This window comes from Argiope bruennichi, chromosome 3, assembly GCF_947563725.1.
Source record: "Argiope bruennichi chromosome 3, qqArgBrue1.1, whole genome shotgun sequence".
NCBI lineage: Eukaryota > Metazoa > Arthropoda > Arachnida > Araneae > Araneidae > Argiope > Argiope bruennichi.
In genome coordinates this window covers 67,477,912-67,495,623 of record NC_079153.1, presented here as the reverse complement: position 1 = coordinate 67,495,623, position 17,712 = coordinate 67,477,912, and the positions used below count along the sequence as shown (strand labels likewise).

At 24.8% G+C, this 17,712-nt stretch overlaps 1 protein-coding gene across 1 annotated transcript; it reads right to left on the bottom strand.

Moving 5' to 3' along the window:
* Positions 1–1,087: 1,087 nt before the first annotated feature.
* LOC129964230 (mitochondrial carrier homolog 2-like) lies at positions 1,088–15,015 on the bottom strand. The gene is made up of 12 exons (XM_056078953.1): positions 14,776–15,015; positions 12,884–12,968; positions 12,659–12,765; positions 9,089–9,236; positions 8,034–8,085; positions 7,359–7,418; positions 7,146–7,239; positions 6,302–6,334; positions 3,820–3,887; positions 3,045–3,120; positions 1,436–1,568; positions 1,088–1,271 (listed from the first exon to the last, which is right to left on the bottom strand). Exons 1-11 carry the CDS (start codon positions 14,896–14,898, stop codon positions 1,440–1,442), a joined length of 975 nt encoding a protein of 324 aa, XP_055934928.1. The 5' UTR covers positions 14,899–15,015; the 3' UTR covers positions 1,088–1,271; positions 1,436–1,439.
* Positions 15,016–17,712: the final 2,697 nt, after the last annotated feature.

The window sequence follows — 17,712 nt, the reverse complement described above, 5'->3', positions numbered from 1 at the left end:
TTATCACAAAAACAAAAATCGTTTAAATTATAACTATATAAAGAATAGGACTTTCTGATTGGTTAGATACATCTCAAAGTGGATTAAATCAATTATGAGCAACTTTTTTTAAAAGTTTTATTTTGAATTGAAAGGAAGAAGGCAGGAGCCTGTCAAAAATATATGCAATGGTCATGAGCTCACATGTGAAATAAAAATTGATGAATTGGTACAAAGTTGTGACTCAGGAAATTTGGTACAGGCTTTCCTCATAAAAAATTTACTGTGAAGTGATATTTTTCATCTATTTTCAAAAATGGCAAGTGGTTGAAGACATTGAAGTACGGTGTTACCACCCCAACACCGTGCGCGAAGCACATTGTTGGTGTGAATGGTGGAACCCGAAAAATTATCTACATGAAGCTATCACAGAGGTCTTCACCAAGGGACAGACCCAACCCACCCGTTTGGCAGAGCAAACAGCGGCGGCTAACTAGAGCCTAGGAATGTAGTTGTTTACCCATGCGATGATTTGGTGGATAATGTGCAAGTTATGAGGATCTTGAATAAGTTGATCTCTATCTTGAGCATTTTTTAATTTGAGTCTAAGTAATTAAGTGTGAATGCACTCGAAAATATAGTGATCTGGGGTACCAACTTCACCACAGTCACAGAGTGGATCGTTGGTGATAAGTGGTTGAAGACAGTCAGCAATTGATGGTATATTGAGAAATCATAAACTTTTATATGAAGTAAAAACTATTGATATCAACTAGTGGTTTGTGTTTCATTATTGGTTTTCTTAATTCTTTAAAACATATAAATAGTGCAAAGATAAGAAATCAGATGAACTAAAATATGTTAAAATGAAATAATAACACCTAATAAAAGAAAGGAACAGAAAATTTGGATTGTATCTGAAATGTAAATATAAACAGGTATAATTTAAATTCATGTCTCTAGTCTTTTACAATGTTTACATCATTGTTTATACTGATTGAAACTGTATAACATTAGAAAGAATATAGTGTCAATATTTCTATACACCACATATACTGGGTCTTTTGAATAATTTTATAAAACTACAAATAATAAAGGAGCCACTGTATCAAAAATAAAGAATTTAATTCAATAGTAAAGCACAAGGAATTTAAAACACAAATGTAAAAGAACTTTCTTCAAGGAGTTTAATAGACATGCTAATTTAACACACACTTCCTACAAAATCAGTTCTTCGCAACTTTAACTGTCATTGGAAAACTTTCTAATTCTTAGAAAATGTCAACTCTATTCTGAAATAAAAAGTTTAATTCTATATCACAAAATATAGTTATATTTATACATAAATAATAGAAAAATTTTATATTATATAATCAATAAATGTTTAATAAAATAATCGGTATTAAAAATTTAAAAATAATATCACAGTTTTTAGAATATATAAAACTATACAAACTCTATTAATGAAGATGTAAACTGTATGGAAAGGCTTGTGCGTAAACTCTTCTATTAGAAGGTTCAATGCTACCTGGCATGAAAGGACCATTATAATACCTCCACAAAAGGCTAGACCCTCTTTTTAATTGGCCCTAAAAATGAGAAAGAGATCAATGATAAGAAAAGCATAAAAAATATTCAATAGAAATTCATCTTGTGAATTTAGAAATGTAAATAGCGTGTTACATTATTTTAAAGCCATGACAATAGTGGAATTCTCCTCCCCAATTTAATGATAAATAGCCATTTTTAATACTTTCTGTGACAGTAATTCAAATTGTATTTCAAAGAAGAATCGTAAAAAAATCTCTGAAACTCATAAATCTGTCAAGAATCTTATGTGAGAGCTACAATAGTTCTATTGTAAACTTTGATTGTTTTTTTTCTCAATCATACCCTTGTAATCTCCTTGAAGGGACGTAGACATATTTGCAATCATTGGGTAACTAAACAAAATCTTAAAAGATAGCACATGATACATAAGTTTATGAATCTAATGAAGCAAGTGATACTGGAATTGTTGGAAATAAAGAGTTAAAATACAAATTTCCATGTTATTTGAAATAGATGTAAAACTAACTTAAAGATCTTATATGATAGTTTAAGTTATCCAAATCATGGTTGATTTTAATGATAAAGCAAATGATAATTCAATGATAAGGCAAATAAAGCAGAAACAGCAAGTTGTACTGCATTCAAAATTTTTATAACTCAAGAAAGGCAATTCTCCTTGTTGGAATATAAAACAAAAAAAATTACTAGATGAATAATTTTTTTTAATGACCCAAGATATTATTCAGCTCAACAGATCAATGCCAGATAGTTAAACTTAATAGTCATTAAATTTTGAAAAGCATGAAAAAAAAAAGCCAATGCAATTTTATCTAGTATTAACATTTAAATACATATAACATTTATTTTTAAGGAAAATATTAATTTTAAAGCACAAATAAATTGAATTCATTACACACTCATATCCACATATATTTAGCAACACATTGTAAGATGCAGTCTATTCATAATAAAGCATTTCAAAATTCCAAAAAGAAATTAAAGAATTATCATCAGTAAGGAATCAAAGAATTATCATTGTAAAGTAAATCATAACATGTGATAGTTGTGAAAAAATTATAATTATTAATTAGTAAGCTATTGAACACATAAAATAAGAAAATATCTGATAAAATTTATGTTTTGTAGAGAAGGAAACTAAGCTGAGTAAAAGCTTCAAATGTTTATGTTAACTTCATATATAATAAATCATATTAAATATGAGAAATACTCCTACTTAAGAATAATTTCAATTACCAATAAGTAAATTTAAAAAACGCAAATGGTAAGTATTTTGAAATAATATTGCATTATTTGATTAAAATTCTGAAGCCATTAAACTCCCATATGAAAGCCAGAATATTATAAAATATAACAAGTATTGATAACAAAAAAATGAAACAAGTAATATACCTTCATATCACTTATATTAATATTAATGACTTTCATAAGATTTCTTAACTTTGATAGAAACATAAATTACATTTTGCAAATCCTTAAAAAAGTTAAATACTTACTATGGCACTTAGATGAGACCAACAATCTAACCAACTTGCATAAATAGGCATATTACCTGGCAAGCCAGCTTTAAGACTAAAATAAGGCAAATTCTTATTAATTTACTGAAATACATTGCGTTTCAAAATAAATAAACATGAATCAGAATTCAGTACTGAAAATAACTCACATGGCAATTATAATTATAAAATAATTAATTATATATGAAACAACACATGAAAGGCTTGACAAAGCTGTATTATTATTATTATTTTTTTTACAGTTAGATTTAAGATTTTTAAGATAATTATTAGTGAATGAAAGAATATGAGATGATTATATTTCACTTTTATTCACCTTTTTTTTTTCCCCCAAAAAAATAAGTTTTCACTGCAACTCAAAATTTTAAAGTTAACACCACTTCTTTTCAATGCTATATTAATTACAAATTTTCATTGCATATATATAGGGAAAAATACTTATTAAATACTTAAGCATTATAGAAAATAGCTTACACAATCTTACTAATAAATATTTACTTAATATTAAGTGAATATAAAATTTTGAAATTAATGACTAGTTTTCCTAAATCATAAGAATTTTAGATCAAAATTGTCAAATAAAGCAGACAAAGTTTATGTTACAATTTTTTTTTTCAGTAAACCGTTACAAATTTTTCACTATACAAATGTTATTAAATTATTTTTGACCCAATCTAATTATTTACTGTAATGAGCAAATGAATACTAATATATGAATACAAATATACTAACAAATGAACACAAATATACTAACCCACAGTTATTGACTATCATAACATGTGTGACTACTTGGAAAGGGTAGAAAAATGCACTTGCAAGGTACTGAAATAATATAAGAAATTTTATTATAGCAAATTTCATTAGTATATAGCCATACAAATGATAAAGGATTATTTCTGGAAGCTGGTATTCAATGAAGTACAATAGAGCCTTGATTATATGGGCCTTTAATCAACTAAGATTTCTGCTACAAAATAACAAATCATCTCTCAATATTTTTAATTAAGTGAATGAAATTTTAAGATAGAGTTAAATTAAACCAAACTGGATTTGATTTTCATGATGTAAAAAGGTTTTTATAACACAAAAAAAGTTAATTAAAAATATAAAATTAAAGAATAAGTTATTTATAAGAGCAAAATTCATGCATTTTCATGGAAAAAATAGCATTGTAAACGTATTAGAAAATTTTACATTATTGAGAGAAAGGAAATATTTTTGAGAAAACCTTGAAAGTATCTCTAAAAAAAATAAAATAGCCAAAAATCCTATTATTTGAAAATCATAAGTTATTTCTAATTAGGGATAGTTTTGTTTACAGTGTTTCTTATTCGTCATATGTATCATCTTTTCTTTTCCATTAAAAAAAAAAAGTGCTTAGAAAAATGAAAATGCTCCTCCCCACGAAATATCATTTGATATATTATTTTCAATTCTATGAGATAACATCCATTCTATTTTACTGAAAACCTTCCAAAGATTCATAAATAGTTTTAAAAAATGCATGCAAGAAATTTGAGGACTGAAAAAAATGTGTCATAGGATATTAATAAACAATATCCTGTATAATTATTTTGATGATTTAAAATTTAAAAAAACTAGAAAACCTTGTCATAAAAAAGTCATGAACTCAAAAATTAGTGTCTATTAATACATTAGAGGTGCTTATAGTCATAATCAGCTCAAAGAATTGAGGTTTGACTATTCATAACTATTATACTTTTTCATGAAGATTGAATACAAGCAAATAAATAAATTGTATTTTTATATCTACAATGGCAAAAGCTCATTTAAAGCCAGATTAGTTTTATATTTCTTACAACATATTTTCCTCATATAGAACCCTTTTAGCAATTATAATAAGCTGAATCATAGCTACGGTAATTCTTTCCATCCTGCATATCATTCAGAAATTTAAATAATACATAAATTATCCTTTTCCGATGTGTTTTTACTGTACAACAACTGCATTGCCATTCATTATAACTGATATATGACTCTAGGAATTTATAAAAATTTTAGAAAAATATGTCCAGCATATAAAAATATTTTGGTAAATCATCAACCATTCTTCTGACAGTTATATAATTTATAGCCACAACTTGACTAACAATTTAAATTAAAAATAATGATTAATAATAGAAGATTTATCATTTTATAATGCAATTAAACAAGAGCAACAAATGTTAATAATTAATACTTATTTTTATTCAACCTACATTCAAACAGAAAGCAAAGCATAATTTCTAAAAACAAATTCATCTAAAAAAATTTAGAATACTTAATTTTTAATCTATGTAAATTTAAAAGTTTTTCAAATACCTTAAAGTATATATTTCCTTGATATGGCTGCATAAAGGCATAAATTATTTTATATCTAGAGAAATAATTATCAGCATGGGGCAAAAATTTAAATTTCAAAGACATTTAAAAGCTTATTTTTCTTTTACATTCAAATATATAAATGCAAAATTCTTTGCATTTTAACTTTTTTTTAATTCTTAAAAAATTTTGCATTTAATATGATATCATTTGCTATGGTTGCAATTTTAATATTTTATAGAAAAAAATTAATTTTTTCGAGATGATTAACACATTTCAAATTCAGAATGTATAATTTAAAGAGTTAAAAGTTTAAATGAAATTTATGAAACATGTAATACATGTATAATACAGGCATATAACTATTTATATTATATAGATGTATATTTATGTAAATTCAAAGAACATTCGGAAAAGAAATGTAAAAGATTACATAATCTGAAATAATTATTTCATGTAAGAAAAAAATGACAGAAAAAAGTATTTGATGAAAATTAACATCTGTACGTTTCAATACAATACAATTATAAATATATTTTTTACAAATTATTTTGCAATTTATTAAATTTGCTTTCTATGTATCAAATTTATTTTATATTAATGCTTGTTTTTTAAAATTATAAGAAGACCATTTTTTAATGGTTTTCATTATTTCAAACAATAGTTAGAAGGTGAGGAAGATGACTGAGCAGTCCTTTTCGTTCCAAGCTTCCATTCCATATCAACAGAAGGATATATCATAGATTTTTCATAAAATTCACTCCTGAAATATGCTCTTTCCCTCATTTTAAAAAACTTTGCCATGAAGCCATCTGGGTCAGCAATTAAATGAATTAAAAAATATCAAATTTTTACAAAATATCTTAGTCTCTCTGATTTATAAATAAAGAATGCAAGATAAAAAAATTACTTACATTCATAGACGCTTTCACATAGCCTTTCAATGACTATAAGAGAAAAAAAGAGAATCAATAAACAGAAAAAAAAAAAACAACAACCTATAAATATTCCAAGTTAAAAAAAAAAAAAAACTTTACAAAGATTTTGAAATTGCCACCAATTATATAGCAATATGAATTTTGATAAATACTTCATTATAATATATCACATAGTTACTTGATAACATATCTACACCAACTAATTAAGATCAAAATATCATTAAGAATCTTCCTTTGATCAATTCATCTTATTTCAAGTATGGAACTGTTTAAAAAGGTTTGCAGCCATTAAAAAAAATATCATTAATAAATACAGAAAAAAAATCCTCAATACAACATACAAAGAGCACCTATGTTTGACATACGTGAATTAAGATCCTTATAGTTCCACGAGTCATTTCTGGTAAGTAATTAGTGTGCCTGGAATATTGTTTTCCCAGGCTGTTGTACTAATGATATGGGAATCCATTTATTTACAATTTAATTTTTTATTTAATAATACTAAAAATATTAATTTATTAGAATTAATTTAATACATATTACTGAAGACGGGGGGGAAAAAAATACATAGAATACTAATTTTTTATTTGCTTAATTTTTTTGTATACCTATTCATTATTTGCTATCCATTTCTCAAATCAATATTATATACATATATATGATTATCGATTTCTGTCCACCCAGTATTTCCTATATGAAAACTTTTTGCCTTTGATGCAATGCACAACAAAAGATAACAATTAATCAATTAAAAAAGCAAATGATGGAAAAAAAGACAATATTAAAAGAGACTTAAATCATGAATAAAGCAAATATTTACCTCTTCTTCAATCAAATATGTATTTATTAGTACTGATGCTGTAGTAGCAGCCCAAGCTGTCAGTAGTTCTCCTATAATTCTAGGAATAACTCCTCTGGATGAAAAAAAAGAAAAAAATGCTTTTTATAGTACTAGAATACTACAGATCACATTTATGAAAAATAGTTCTAAATAATCTATAGAAATATTATTAAAAATTATTCCAATACTTACCTATAGAAACCTAAAATCCCTTCAGTATTATAAATTTCTCCTATGGATCCAAATATACCCCTGAAAAAAAATATAAATTTTAAAGTCCAACTGCTGAAATTACTTAAAAAAAATTTCTGGAAATAAAATGATTCAACATTTATCTTAATATTTTGAATATTCAAATACTTTAAATAAGATATCTAAAACATCAATGCTTTTAAGAATGAAAAATTGATAAATTAAAAAAAATTAATCATAAAATTTATTTTACGGAAAAAGTGAAGACAACATATTTAGTATGACATTTATAGCATATTAGATAATATTTTAAGGTAAAAGCAAAAATAAAGACATTTTTAAATAAAAAAAAAAAATAATGATTCTGAAATCCATGTTTATATTAATAATTGTAGAAATTGGATAATACTGGAATAACTCTTTGGCAATTATATGATTTTCAAAAAGCCATAATATTATATCCATTATAAAGCTATCAGTATATTGCAGTTAATTTCATTTGATATATATTTTTTAAACTAAAGCAATTTCATATAAAACATGCCTAATATTACACATAGGACAATAGATAAGCAGAACTAAACATTCTGGAAAAACACATATTCAAATTTAAATTGTTTAAAAATTATTACTATTTTTTAAAGTTGGATTTCTCTTTTTCAATAAGATACTCACACATATTTCTCTTCTTTTCCTACAAACTGAGCAATGGTTCTGATGGTTATTACTGAAAAATAAATCGAATAGATTAAAAATATTGCAATAAATAAATTCAAAAACTTATTTTAAACAAGTTTCCAGTCATTTACTGGGTAATCTAAATAAGCAATTCTATAAATAAGAATAAAAAAAAAAAAAAATTACTCATTTCTGAAATGAAGAGATTACCAATAAAAATCAATAAGATTATTAAACATCCGTGTAAATTAATAATTTTGTTTCTTGCTATTTAAAATTTACAAATTAAAAAAATTAGTTTTTAATGTTTTTTAAATAATTACATTTCTAATAAGATCCCCAAATTAAATAAATTTTTAAATTTGGAAAAGTTAAAAATGATTTAATCTCTTAAAAATTATTTCTGACATTATTTTCTGTAAGATAGTAGGAATTATTTTAAAAATAAAATAATTAAAATGAATGCTATTCAACAACTTAAAAAAAAAAGTTTTTTTTTTATTGTTGTTCTTTCTTTCTCTCTGTCTCTCTCTCTATATATATATATATATTAAAATTTCAAACATTAAAAAAAATATTAGTCAAATAAAGAATGCTTTAAAATTTCCCAGTTTTGACAAAATGGAAAATGTTTATTGACTGCTTGTTTAGGTTTTCATTTTGATTTTTCTATTATTAGATATTGAAAATGAAAGAAATGGCTTTATTTTTATTTTCAAAATCTCAAATTTTTAAAAAACATTTAGACTCATTAGTTAAATGTGTAATCATAACAAAGATTTCAATATCCAAAAGCAATCTGTAAAAATTAAGTGAAGTAGAAGATACATTTAAGGCAATCTGACATTTTTTTTCTTTCTTTTTTTCCCATGCCACGCATAATGATAATTTTTGTTATCATTATGCGTTATCAATAATACAAACACATTTAAGGAATTTTTACATACATATGAATATACAGAGAAAACAAATAAATAATTTTAATTAAAAAAACTAAGTTTTCCACTTTTATAGATTTAAAACAGCAATTGTCAAAATGCTTGAAAGCTCACCATGGAAAGGATGACTAACAATTATTGCTACAATCCTAGCAGCTGAAGATTTTACTAGTTCATTAGCATGAACGATGAGCTTCTGCTCATCAGTCAGGTCACTCTCTGGTTTTCCTAATAGACTTTCATCAATAATATTTGGCAATTTCTGAAAAGTAATAAAAAAATGTTTATGTACTGCAAACTTATTTTATTAAATGCAAAAATATTTTTTATTACTTTTTAAATAATTAAATTATTAGATTTAATTATTTCCAATTTCTAAAATCCTTTAGTTATCAACATTTATATGATACTAATTGAAAATTTTATTAGTACCTGAAAAATGAAATACACTAACAATTTTATTATGAAAATATAAGAAAAATCTAAAATTTGCAAATGTAAGAGTAATAAAAGATTCAGCTATAAAGATAAATAATACCATACTATAACAAATACAAAATAAAAAGATGAATTAGAAGATTAAAGGGGTAAAAAGCTTAAAAAATTATTCAGAAGATAAACGAGGATACTTAAATTAATTTCATTACCCAGCAGATTAAGAAATTAATTTTAAAAAATTTTAAAAAATATATTTTTTTTATTATAATTTTTTTTAAAAATTCAAAACTGCACTACTCAATTATCTACAATGCAAAATGGGGCTTTATATGATCTAATTTTCAACAAAAATATTATATTCCACATTATTATATATTATATTATTTATATATAACATCAAAAATCTCCAGTTTTTTTTTTAGTGCGGCAAACCTGAGGAGAGAAAGAGAATTAATAGGAAGGAGTTTGAAAATATCAAACACAATCTATAGTTATAAAATATTCTAAAATAAAAGCAGATGATAGATTACTGTAAGGAGTTTGATACTACGAGTATTTTTTATAAAATGTGAAATTTGAATTAAAATGTTAGAAGCCATTCTATTATTGTGCTGTTGCATTTCACAGGGTGTGTAGAGAGGAAATGCTTAAAAAATTAAGCATTTTTAAGTACTTTTAAAGCACTTTACACAAAAAAATTAAGAACCTTTTTACATTCATGAATACATGAGCCTGCTTATTTTCAAAGCATAGGATGTTTCTTATTTTATAATAAAGCTTTGCTTTTATTGAAATTTTTAAAATTAACTTTAAATGTGTATTTTTAAAATTTTACTTCTGCAATAGCATAATAATTTTAATATTTATTTCTGCAACACTGCAGAAGCATCTATTGTAAAACATATTTGGTTTTGACAAAAACAAAAATGATCTTAGTTTTATCATTATCAAAACATTAAATCAATATTTAATCAATCAGTTAAATTTTTTACTCTTTCATAAGATTAAAAATAAAAGTCTGGCTTCCTTTTCAACATTTATTTAAGTAACAAATTACCAGTTAATTTGGATGGATACATCATGTATTTGATTGTCATCATGTATCATGTCATCACCAAAAAGTTTGTATTTGATTTTTATATATGCTGCAACAAATGAAATCCGACATGGTTGGGTTGAAAATTAAAATTTCCTTCTGCTCTAGCTCTAACTCATTATATTTAGCAGTTTAGAACATTTTATTTGCCACCTTATAAAGCTAAGAGCTAAAGTATACTAGGATGGTTACCATCATAAGATTGGCAAAACTGCCAGAAATTGATGATAGAACAATGTAATATTCTAACTGAATTTTTCAAATAAAATTTTTTAATATAAAATAATAGAAATTTAATAGAAAATAATAATAAAAATTGTTTTATCACTTCTTATTTATTACTTCTGATGTTTAATAAAGGACTTTTTTAAATGTTTCACATTTTCAAAATTTAAGAAAAACCAGCTTTTTAACCTCTATGCAAAAATAAAAAAAAAATTTATTACTTTAGCTTTAAAAAGGTAAGAAAAAAATGTGATTATATATTTTAGGAAGAAATGAAAATGATTTCACAATTCCTATTTTTCATAAATAATGGAAACAAATTCATGAAGATAAAAAAACATTAAAAGTAAATTGAAAATAAAAGAAAATAACAGTTAATGCATTTTTTTAAAATAGTAATTCTTGAAGCTAGTGCAAGACTAAATACTGTATTGCTTTAAAATTTTAATCATAACATAATACGTTTAACATGACACAACAATTCAATGAAGAAATGACTTTTTTTAAAAAAAATCATTGTTACAAAATGAGTGCAAGATAAATTTTCCAAAAATTATTTAAACTAAAAAAAATTAATAAATAAATAAAGAAAGAAAAAGCATTCACTCAAGCGAAACGGGAATTCAAACAACCTTTTTAAACCTTTAAAACAGTGTAAAAATATTTTTATTCAATAATATGCTTTCATGATATAGCAAAAATAAATCTTGTTTTTATTTTTAAATTAAACTTTTAATTAAAATTTAAAAAATAGTTCTTAGTGAGTTTCTAATATCCCAGAAGCAACTTCCTTCCACATTTCACATTCCTAACTTCAATGATTTGTCAATCAGGGCAAACCTCTAAGAGTAGAGATTTCAATGGGAAACAATATATATACATCTGTATGAGTTACAAAAATAGAAAAAGCAAAAAATGGTTAAATATAATAGAATCTGAACCCTAAAGAATAAAGGTTTTGAAAATCTTTGAAATTTTAAGTACCAGATCTAATAGATTTTTGTATAAATACAAAAACTAAAATTTGCCAAGATTGGTTCAACAGATAACAATTTTCAAATGGATGAGGACATTAGAAAAACACCATGAAAAAAACATGATCATTGAAAATCTATGGCTTCAAGTTAAAATCTCATCATATTCGGATTTTATGCAATGAGTAAGAATTCAATAAACACTGTACGATAAATCTCTTTAATAAGTTGTATAAGATATTGCTCCAAAATGAAATATTAATGAGAACAATGATCAAATGTTTAACAAATTAAAGACAAATTAACAAATTTCACTGTAAGTGTCTTTAGATTTCTTTGGGGCACCAAATTCATCTTGTATTCATAATTTCAGTCTGTTGGACAAATATGCATATTTTTCTTTAATAATACATAAAAGAGTCAAGCATACATTTATCAGAGATAACTAAAGCAATAACTCACCATCTTTGAATTCTACTAAAGATTGAATATTTTTCAAAGTCGCAACACATGATATAGTACACATTTTCGAATGTACCTTCGGGATAACATTCCCAATATTTCAATAAACAACAATGCGCATTGCTAAAGAAAAAAAAAATTGTAAAGAAAAAAAAGATATTTAATTTTATTTTAATAAGCGATGGCACATCTCAAAAAGTTTTCTTTGCACTTCTTAAGAAAATTAAGCACTTTTTAAGGACCTTATTAAAAATTAAACACTTTTAAGATGCTGAAAATGATCTTCAAATTTAAACACTTTTCATGATGCTACACACCCTGATTTCAATGTTTAAGTTGGCTTAATGATATTAGAGCCATTTTACTTTAATGAACTGGCCATCTTAAGAGGAAGAGAATCCAAATAGTGGCTTATAACACCACAATATTTGTCTAAAAGTAAACTAATGTTAGATATCAAACTCTTAGATAGAAAACTCTTATTCTTACCTCTTCAACTATTAAGTAGGTAGATAAATTCAAAAAATTACTAGCGAGTCTAGGTGTTAAACCTGTATATAGTCCACAAAATCCATTAACTCTTTTTATGTATTTCACTAAAAAGAATAAAGAGATATTAAAATACTCAAAAAAAATTATAGCACAATATTTAGAAAAATGAAATATAAACTTTATATCCAGACTAGCAGAAACTTATAAAAAAATTATTTTTACTGTAAGTGAAAGCTCCTGGCAGAGCCAAGGCAGGTCTGCCAAACATGGTCCGACATGGTACTGGAGCAATGGGTTCATGTCCAATCTGAAAAATACACATATTAAAGTTTATTTTCTATTATATATATTTATGAAAACTTTCTCATTTACAGAGATGTTTGGAACTGACAATATTAATATTTATAAATTTTAATATTTGTAAAGCTGAAACAGAAAAAAGCAACATCAAAAAAGAAAGATTGAACTTCAATTTTATGAAAAATTATTCTTCAATAGAATATTTGATTTAATAATATAAATAATCAAACAAGAATTTACCATTTCTTGTGTTGGATTTTAACAACATATTATTCTTATTTGTGCACATTTTAAAAATACCACTAAGATTTTAAAATTTTGATAATGCATCAAAATTCATTTTATTATCTTAAAAAGATAATTTCACTGAAATGCAAGAATTAGAAAAAAAAAAAAATTAATTTAAATGCTTGCTTAACCATCAATAAAAATCTTTATAAATCTAATCTATAAAATTTACAAATAATAATTAATAAAGATTTCATTCATAAGAAGTAAATAAAATTAAACATGTACAGTACTTTATCTTAGAAGATTTCATAAATTATTTCATGATAATACAAGATGAATTCCAAAATGATAATATTTATAAAATTTATATAAGAATAAATCTCTTTGAATGAACTTTGCATTCAAATAAAACTTTGAAATAATATTAGTAATTCTTTACAAAACCTTAAGGGAATATTTAACACTATTCAAAACCAATCAATAACAAAAATGACATTTTTTTTAAAAATTAATTCTTTATTATGCCAATTATGTTTAAATGAATACACATTATAAACCTATATATATACATATATCAATTTTGGAGCTTGCCTCTGATGACTGTTTATTTTCCAAAAGTAAAATGTAATGAAATTTTTCACATTCTTTTTGATCTTTAAAGGCATAATATGACTTAACAATTTGAGGCCATCATAATATATTATACTGAAATTGAATGTGTGTTAGAAAACAAATATGCGACCTTGAAATTTCTTGTTGGATTACATTGATTAAATTGCATTGGAAATATTCCAAACTTGATTTTAACTTTTAATTCCAAAAAAAAAAAATGTATTTAAAATAAAAGCAAATAAATAATTAAAATTAAAAAAAAAAAATAAAAGGAAGGATCAAGGAAAAGATTCAGCAAGATTTTTGAATATGATGAAATAAACTATATAGTTAAATCAAATCTAAATTAATTACAAGAAAACCAAAATTAATATAATTGTTCACAAATATACTCAACTGATAATCATAATATTTCCAAACAAGTCAATAGTATGTTTTTAAGGTAGCATAATGGCCTTTACGTATAATTATTAAAAATCAGAGGACTTGATGTTTATTATTATTTGTTAAAATCCACAGCAAAGTTCATTACAAAATATATAGATGATAAAAAAACGACATTTTATTATAAGGATAGCTTTTTTTATAAGGGCCTGAATAAGATTATAAGATTCGCTATTTGCATTTGAAAAATTGAATGTTAAAAGGCTTTAGTTTCAGTAAAATGTTCAATCTTTTGTTACTCTTAAATCAACCAATCAAATCATTCTTGTATCTAACAAATTGACCTGATAAGCTACATGTACTTTCATGAATATCATTTTTTCAATATTTCATTAGAAACCATGCACCAAATTTACTTCTTTAAAACAACTAAACAAATATTTGTTTATCTCAAATGCTACAAATAATCTAAGTCATAACGCAAACAAAAATTATATGCATGATAGAACTTAATGTGTATGGTATTTTCAACTTTTAAATTTTTAGAGGGTAAATATTATTTGTAAAAGATATTTGACATTTCTTACCTGAATCAATACTTTCACATAATCCAAAGGATAGCCGGCAGCAACTACTCCTAATCTCCCCAAAATCTGAAACCATTCAAAATTACTCTCAACTACCTCAGAACGTTCCTCAGATATAGCCATACTACCCCCGTGACTACCAGAAAAATAAATTAAAACCTACACACAATCATACAATAAACAAATACACTTTTTGATCGAGATAATGATAGGTTATGCAGAATTGAACGCATCCGCAAGTGCGAATCGGATAATGAAATGCCGATTGAAATCCTCAGTAATTTCGATAGCGAATCAAATATAGTTAGGGATTGATTTGAAATAATCGAAATTATTTATTTACTTTGTAGCATTTAAATTTATAATGTATAAGACTAAGAAAAAAGATTCGAATGTATCTTTTTAAGGGTCTAATAAATCTTATAAAGAACCTGATCATGCCAGAATTTGTTTTACGCCCACATTTATAAAATTTTTATTCATACGAAATTTTTAAGATGTTTCAAAATGTTATACAGATTCAGCAAATCAATCAAAGGTTCTGAAGATTCTACTTCTGATAAACTCCTCAATCTTGATCAGGCTCTCTTTGTTTAGTATTAAAACCTTTCTTCCACAGAGGCGGCGGCAGAGATTTGCTTACGATGCTGGGGATAAAAGACAAATCCGAGAGGTAGGCGATCACAATTTCCCTAATTTGGCTTCAAAATAATTTATTATAATTAATTTTACATTTAATTAAAGAATATTAAATATTAATTATGTCAATAAAGTTCTTCTTCCTCTTAATTTTTGCTTTTATTCGGATACCGACACTCCCTCTCATTGTTGCAAGGATATTTGTGGAAAAATTTTTTCTCAGTTACATTTACAGACCACCAAAAAATTATCAATATTTGAGTCTGTTTTTCACGAGACTTGCGATTTAATTGTCCTGAAATCTAATTCTAGAAAAAATATGGTCACCTTTTATTTTAGAGTTTACTTAGTTTTTACTTTTTACTTTTAGTTTTATTTTAGAGTACTTAGATCGAAACGCAGACTATAGCGATAAATCATCTAAATTTGTTGCAGCATGATCATGGAAATATCCAATAGGACTTTAATGAGGAATACGATTTTTAAATATTTCAAAATTTGGTTCGAAATCAACTAAATTCTTTATCTTTAAGATCGTTTTGAATAATTATAAAATATTTCAATTACAATAAAAATGAATTAATAATACATGATAATAGTTATTTATAAAACCCTAATATTAGATAATGATAACATATGCAAAATAATATAATAAAAGGAAATAATCTAAAAATTCATAAAACGTTCCCTTGATCAATTAATTTTTTGGAAGTGAATAATAATTCTACAATATACTAATTATGCAAACTTATACTAATATAATAATTATACAAAAAAGAATTGATACATATATAAGTCAATGTCGACTCAAGAGAAAACAGGAAAAATTTATTCGTACATTTATTCTTATAAACCTCTTCCAATTTAGAAAAAAAGAATATATATATATATATATATATATATATATATATATATATATATATATATATATATATATATATATATATATATATATATATATGACAATGGTAGCTTGAAGACTATTAGAGCTTCTATCATCTTCAAACTAGGAACTTTTGATGAAATAATTAGTACATTGAGATTGAACAAAGACCTCTTGGTTAGTTAACGGCGTCTTATACACTAAATTAATAAGACGTTTAGTAGCTAATTAATTAATAATAACGTAAAAGCTTATTTTTTCCCATGCATGCCTACCGTTCTCGTGCAAAATTAAATTTTATTTTTATGCCTTGCGAAATACATAGTTGGAAAATTTAGTTAAAATATATTTTTTAAAATTCATTAAAAATGGAAACTTATTTTTAGGTTAAAGCATTGGTATCATTGAAAAGAAAATTTTTTGAACTTTAAGATGATGTAAAATCTATTTTTGTGCTGTAATATTTTTTAGACGTTATCGCTGAAAAATGCCAAAATTTTGTTTAGTTTTTAATTAATGAAAATTAAAATTAAAATTTTTAAAAAATCGCTGTGAGATTCATATTCACACTCTCCAAAATGTTTATGTGCCAAGTTTCGTAGCTCTAGGTCAAACGGTCTGGATTGTAGAGCGCCAGAACATAGGTGCTGGCCGGAGCATATTCCCGCACTGAGGCTAACGCTCATTATATGTCACAAAAATGGACGTAATAATTCCTAAAAAGTACACTTTGCATACAAAAAGAACATTTTTTAAGTATGTGGTAATAGATATATTTTCAATCATGATAAAAGATGAATTAAAATATTTGATATTTAATACTAGAAAAATATTAAAAAATGTTATGTATTTTGTTGTGATCGATAGTACATAAATTTAAACCACATTCTTGATGCAAAAGATACAAACACGAGAAAAGAAAAAACAGTTACAATAAAAATTTTAAAATACTTCATAAAAACTGTAACAATTAATGCTTCAAAGCCGTATGAAAAATCTCATAACATAGCTCAGTGCAGAGATGATTTTATTTTGCTTCGAACAAACTATGTATCTTCTAAGTTTTTATCATCTATTTTACCATAAATACTTTAATTTTTTGCTGCTGTCATCTGAAAAAAATCTATAGATCGATCACTCATAAATTTACAACCTTCTCCTCCCCTCCCTGCAGAAACGTGAGCGGTCTTGTAATTATGATCGCACAAATGAAACTAAGAGAAATAAAACCAGGGGTGGGAAGACTTTTCTAGGGTAAGGCTACTTCTAATTTTTTCAGAGTGTTGCGGTCCACCCAGTGGCGTAGGTGTTGTGAGCTAGAAAAAACGGTCTACAATATTTATTACAACTTAATAATAAATATGGAATATGTATACTTAGCTATATAACTACAAACATAATAATAATAGCCACAA